At 40.0% G+C, this 7116-nt stretch overlaps 1 protein-coding gene across 1 annotated transcript in view; it reads right to left on the minus strand.

Moving 5' to 3' along the window:
• Positions 1–1085: 1085 nt before the first annotated feature.
• Positions 1086–7116, minus strand: part of IFT80 (intraflagellar transport 80) — a 119460-nt gene continuing 113429 nt past the window's right edge. Inside the window, exon 20 of the mRNA XM_055082219.1 lies at positions 1086–1480. Coding sequence (XP_054938194.1) covers positions 1370–1480 — 111 coding nt within the window. The 3' untranslated portion in view covers positions 1086–1369. The remainder of the gene's footprint in view (positions 1481–7116) is intronic.

A 7116-nucleotide genomic window follows, 5' to 3' on the forward strand; every position in this document is an offset into this window, starting at 1 on the left:
CGCTCAATCATATTTCACAAACTGACACACCTTTGTACCCGGCATCTGGATGAAGAACAGAACATTCCAACATTCCAGAAAGAAAAAGGAATATGTTGAAAAGATAGGAACATTTTCATTAAAAAAAAACTAGATATATTAATTAAAATGGGGGTGAGAGAGGTAATCACTTTCCCATGCATCTGCCTATGCCCACTCTATAATATACCATTTCCAAAAATGGCTTCATGGAAGAATTTCTAAGAATTATTTGTGTCAATGTTAAAAAGCATTGTGGTAATAATAGTTTTGGGACATACTGAATTAAGGCTAGTCAAACAGATTGATCATTTAAGGAGATTTTCACAAATTCAGACTCTAGGGACTAGTGCCTAAACATTCTCAAGTCAGAAGAGGAATGAGGAAAATATTTCTTGCCCATTCTAGATATATTTCTAAAATTATGGTAAATATATATAACAAAATTTACCATTTTCAAGTGTACAATTCAGTGGCGTTAAGTACATTTCCAATGTTGGGCAACCATCACCACTATCCATTTCCACAACTCATTCATGCCAGACCGGAATTCTGAACTTATTAAACAATAGCTCCCCAATTTTCCCTCCCACAGTCCCTGGCAACTACTATTCATTCGCCTTTCTGACTCAGTGAACTCGCCTATTTTTGGTATCTCATGTTAGTGGGATCATACAATGTGTGACCTTTTGTGTCTGGCTTATTTCACTTAGCATAGTATTTTCAAGGTTCATCCATGTTGTAGCACGTATCAGAATTTCATTCTCTTTACAGGCTGGATAATATTCCACTGTGTGTAAATACCACATATTATTTATCCATTCATCTGTTGATGGCCGTCTTTTTTTGCCCACAATTTTGCTATTATGAATAATGCTGCTATGAACATTGGTATACAAGTATATGTATTATTTTATACTTTCATAAGTCAAGCTTCATTTTTTGTTGTTGTATAAATAAACTTTTGGAGCACTTTATAATTGAGATCAAATAGACATTAATGATGACATACATTTTAAAGAGTCCAATGTTTTATTATCAGCATTAATATTGTTCACACTGAAGATTCAGGGATAAAATAATGGACAGAAAACTGGAATGTAAGCAATACTACATAGATGCATCATACATATATAGGATGTTTTGCTAATTATTGGACTAAAAATATAAAAGATGAAATTACATCAATTATTTTGTGCTTAGTCTTTCTGACTATGCTTTTGGTATTAAATATACAGCAAGTGCTTATACTTAGAGATTCTGCCTTTTTTTAAGCAAGGAAAACAAGCTTATCCTTGGTTAATCAGAATCAGTTTCAAAAGGTAAAACTTCTTAAAGGTAAGCATGGCATTTAGTGCTTAAGACCAATATTCTTGCTGGGCTGGCTGCTTGAGGATCGCTCTTGTTCTTTAGTAATTTCCATCTCAATTTTGGCTTTGATTTTCTCCCAATCTATTTCGAGCTGAAGTAGAAGAAAAGAAGAAACATGCATATATAGTATAAGACATTTTTGTTTAATGCAAAGTAACTAAGAGTAAACAAAAACAGAATGCATGACTTCCAAAACATTAGAGAAAAAAGAGGACAGGAAAGAAAAGTTAAGAAGAGATAATGCTCCCCCCAAAATGAAATAGAGTTAAGAATAAGACCTAATAGAACAATTATCACAATAAAAAGCAAAGACTCTCATTGTGATACCAAAGACCAAAATCCAGTTGTAGCTATTTATAAAAGGCATATCTAAACTGTCCCATGGAGCCTTAGGATTCTGCTCCGGTGCCTCAGGTTCGAGGGGGTAGGAGCGAGTGAAGATAGACTGCTCTCCTCCAGACAAGAGGAAGAATGGACAGGGCTCCATTCTTGAAACAGTAGGCCATGTTTCAAATGGGTCAACTCTTCACCACTTTTATACTGACGTTTCCATTAGGAGCCTACCTATGGAGAAAGATAGGGGAGCTTCTGCTTTCCCAGAGCATACTCTGCAAAAGGGGCTCCTTCACAACTCTTAAAATAATATGAAGACTTGGTGGTAAGAAAATGATGAGGGCTTCCCTGGTGGTGCAGTGGTTAAGAATCCGCCTGCCAATGCAGGGGACACGGGTTCAAACCCTGGTCCGGGAAGATCCCACATACCGCGGAGCAACTAAGCCCGTGCGCCACAACTACCGAGCCTGTGCTCTAGAGCCCACGAGCCACAACTACTGAGCCTGCATGCCACAACTACTGAAGCCCGTGTGCCTAGAGCCCATGCTCCACAACAAGAGAAGCCACCGCAATGAGAAGACCGCACACCACAACAAAGAGTGGCCCCTGCTCGCCGCAACTAGAGAAAGCCCACACACAGCAACGAAGACCCAACGCAGCCAAAAATAAATAAATAAAATAAATAAATTTATGAAAAAAAAGAAAATGATGAAAAGATATTAGAGGAAGTAGTGGGAAAGCAAGGCTGAAAGACACATAAAAAGAATAACTGAAAAGTGATAATATTTTTATCTGTTTTCAGCCAACCACCAGACCCCCCAAAATCCAGCCCTGCCCCTCCACTAAATCAACAGACATAGTGTTAGAAATGGACTCTGCTCTGAATAAACAATTTATTTAGGAAAAAGCCTTCTACTATTTTTAAAATTTTGGAGATCACTAATTAAGGAATGTGTGCTCTCAGGCAAGACATGGGAAAAACTGGGTCCTACCTAAAACTAACTCTGATTTACTTTGAAATAAACCCAAACTCCTGAGACTGAGCCAAAAGTGAATAGGTTTTCACCTCCATGTAGGGGAGCTGAGTAGAATAAGCAGTATTAAAGCAGACTGCATTACTACTTGCTGCCTGAACAGATTTACCTTAAGTAACTGAGACTAATTTAACCTTAACAGGACTTCATGCCTCTTTTATTTTGTGTTGGAAGTAGGGAGAATTAAGTATTTGGTTCTTTTTTATTCCAATATCCTTTCTCTAAATTTCTGTGAAGTAATTTGTGGATATTTTTTAGATAATCATTCCATATACTTGTCTATAATACATAAAATTGATGAATTAAAAGAATCCTTCTTACTCATAGAAGACGAATGTCCGTGCTAAGATGCAAGTGACAGCTTATGGAAAGGCAGAGCAAATGTTAGGTTATTTGAAAGACTCTCATTTTTCAATCAGGTCAGAACTTGATGTTTTGTTTTGTTTTGTTTTTTGAAGAAGATGTTGGGGGTAGGAGTTTATTTATTTAGTTAGTTATTTTGGCTGTGTTGGGTCTTTGTTTCTGTGCGAGGGCTTTCTCTAGTTGTGGCAAGCGGGGGCCACTCTTCATCGCGGTGCGCGGGCCTCTCACTATCGCGGCATCTCTTGTTGCAGAGCACAGGCTCCAGACGTGCAGGCTCAGTAGTTGTGGCTCACGGGCCTAGTTGCTCTGCGGCATGTGGGATCCTCCCAGACCAGGGCTCGAACCCGTGTCCCCTGCATTAGCAGGCAGATTCTCAACCACTGGGCCACAAGGGAAGCCTAGAACTTGATGTTTTTTAAATGGCAAAACAACTCATCTAAGAAAACATTTGCAAAGAGAAAGACAAAACTTGATGAATGCCTTGGCCTTCTTCCAGGCTTAAATTGACTTACATATGTTTTTCAAATCAATCACAATAAAACCATATATTGATGATACACTAAACAACTGTTGCTCAGCTGTACCAGAAGTGCATCAAGCAGATTGATGACATCTATATTAGTTACTTGTTATAGAACAAATGAGAATGTCAGTTGACAGCTATCCTACTGAAAATAAATGTTTCACTTTCACTCTGGCATTTGTCCAGTTTTAGAACAATGTTCTCCTGATAATTTAGTCTCTGGAATAGAGTATTTTTAATAGTGAGTTTTAGATAAGAATGTACTCATGACAGCTGTCAAGTGACTTCTACACTAAAACACATCCTTTTCTAGTCTAGGGAGTGTTAATACTATTTGGCACTTCTTATTCTAGTCCCTAGTTGGTCAATTCTTCTTATTCACATAATAATAATCTTAAAATCATAGCAAATGGCTCTCCATCCTCTACCCCATCTCTCTTACTCTCAGCCGAAAATCAGCTTCCTACTTTACAGAGAATATAGTGGCCATCAGGCATGAATTCACTTAATTTCCTTCCTTTCATAAAAGTAGGGTATCCATCCTTAATCTCATTCCCTTCTGTCTGAGGGCAACCTCTTCACATAAGTCCCTGATCTCGTCTTCTTTGACTCCTCTAGGACATCGGCCTTCAATTATTACCTACATATTTCAATTTCCTTCTCTTCACGGGCTGCCCCTCATCATCCTTCCCTCTCTATTCTGTCTCCCTACAAGCTACCACCTTCATTCTTCTTTTCATTCCTGACTCTCATCCTCTCCCCAGACCACTGTAATATGACTGTGTTCCCACTACACCTCAGAAGCTTTTCACTAAGGCCACCGTTAAAGTGTTTTAATCCCTCATCCTATACACCTTCTCTATACGACTCAATTGCTCATTCAACGAAAATTTAACGCTCACTCTATGCCCAGGATTGCTCTAGGAGCAAGGATTTAGCAGTGAACAAAAAGATAAAAATCACTGTCTTCATAGAAAGATAAACAAAGACAAGTAACAGTGGTAAGAGTTTTGGAAACAGTGGAGGGAGATAGCGCCGGGGTAGAGTTGGGGCGGATGGGTGTTGTATTTCAAACAGTGATCAGAGAAGGCCTCCCTGAGAAGCTGACGTGAAGACCTGATGATGAGTGAGTGACTCTCTGGGTGTAGCTGGGGAAGAGCATACTAACAGAAAGAGGGAAGAAAAAGGTCCTGATGTAGGAGCACCCCATGGACCTTGCTGACCATCGCTCTTTGAAATATCTCTCTCAGTACAATATCGTTCTCTTCCGGTTTCTGCTCTCCTTTCTAAATGTCTTCAGTCATTTTTTTTCTTTTTCTTTTTCTCCTATATCCTTCCCCTCAGTAACCTCTTCACTGTTAGTATTCACTGGGGCTCCAAACACAGCTTTTTCATACTTTCCCTAGATCTCCTCAACTCTCATAGCTTCAACTATTCCTAAATGGTCATGACCATAAATTTATTTATCTAGCCCTGATTCTTCCTTTATCAACACCCTTTGATGTTCACATCGGTATTTCCAACTGCCCACTAGACATCTCTGCCTAGATAGGGGCCACCCCACAGGGACTTCAAACTCAAACAATGGCCTATTTTCATGTATTCAAACTCAAAAGGTCCAAAACTCGTATATGCTCATGTTCCTCTACCAGTCACCAACACTAGGAATGTTGAAGTCATTCTCAAATGTCTTGCCTTACCTCACCACTTCTCCTCCCACCCCTAACCACAATGTTCTATTAATTTTACTGCTACTTTTTCTTACATGAATCCTACAGTCTCCATCTCCTGCTGAGATTATTACAGTAGCCTCCTAACTGGTCTCATAGTCACCACCCTTACCTCCAATCCATCCATCCTCCACATCAGAAGTTATCTTTCAGGTCATCTTCTTGATTACAAACCTCCAAGTCTTTGCACTGCCTCCATTATAAGGTCTATTATCACAGTGTTAAGACTCTTTAATGTCTGGTCCCATCAATATTCCAGCCACCCAGGACCCAGGACCCAGGGCAGTCACTCTGTACTCCTTCACCATTCTTTAAAGATCCCATGCATTTGCTCTTATTATCATATCCTTTAACTGACTGACAAAATCCTACTCAAGATAATTCTGTGGAATAAATAAATAAATTTTAAAAATGAAAACTAACAAATACAAAGTATACAATTTCCAAAGCAGAAAAAAAGGATACTTTGGTGGAAAATTCCAAGTTTCCGTTTCCACTTAGGAACTGGGATTTTAAAAGGGAAAAGTGATCACGTCACTTCCATTCAGTATATTTACATTAATCTTAGGGTAAATCCAATATACCGAATTTGCCCTATGAAACCCTCAGGTCAATCTCCCTTTTGCTCGTCACTCTTTCCCACTTCAGAGCCTTCCCTCTGCCTAGAACACGGCCATCGCCACACCCTCCCCCCACACCCTCAGTCAGCTTTTTTTTTTTTTTTTTGCGGTACGCGGGCCTCTCACTGTTGTGGCCTCTCCCATTGCGGAGCACAGGCTCCGGACGCGCAGGCTCAGCGGCCATGGCTCACGGGCCCAGCCGCTCCGCGGCATGTGGGATCTTCCCGGACCGGGGCACGAACCCGCGTCCCCTGCATCGGCAGGCTGACTCCCAACCACTGCGCCGCCAGGGAAGCCCCCTCAGTCGGCTTTTACTATCCATTCTTTACAGCTCAGCTCAAATAGCAATTGCTTTGCTTGGAAAAATCTGCTGATCCCCCCACCCCAGGTCAGGCCTGTCATTCATAAAGTCTTACAGCACTATGTACACTACCTTCGAGGCAATTATCACAACTGAAATGAACAATTAACTGTATAATTAAATATCACCTCCATTTGAATATAAGTTTCACGAGGGTCAGTGTTTGCCAGGTTTACTATTATATCCCAACCACCAAGGAGAGTACCTTGTCTGCAGGAGGTGCTCAGTAAATATTGAATGAATAAAAGATAAACTAATTACCCAGCAAATGAGCTATCACTTAACAATCTCTCGTTATTTTCTCTCCTGTTTTTCCCTCTTTTTTTCTTTCTCCTAGCATAATGCTTTAAACATTTCCTGTCTCTTCTACTTCTCTTCCTGCACAGAGTATGTATTCAGTAGATTGAATGTATTCGTCAAGTGGACTTTATTTGCCAGACTCATAAATTATTTTACAAATACTTACTGAACACCCTTGTAGAGCAGGTATAATGACTCTAATGGGGTTCTTAGAAGATAGTACACCGTGTATGGATCTCAGATTTCCATATTTTAAACTAGAAAGGCCCAAATAACATTTCAGGGCTCATAAATATGAATGTATGTCAAACTTCACTTCTTATAAACTTTTACGTTATGCGCTGTGAGCCCATTTGAGTTCACCAGATAGGTAGAATAAATTTCTTTTTAAGAATGATCTTTTGGGCTTCCCTGGTGGCGCAGTGGTTGCGCGTCCGCCTGCCGATGCAGGGGAACCGGGTTC

Source organism: Physeter macrocephalus, chromosome 1 (assembly GCF_002837175.3).
Source record: "Physeter macrocephalus isolate SW-GA chromosome 1, ASM283717v5, whole genome shotgun sequence".
Lineage (NCBI taxonomy): Eukaryota > Metazoa > Chordata > Mammalia > Artiodactyla > Physeteridae > Physeter > Physeter macrocephalus.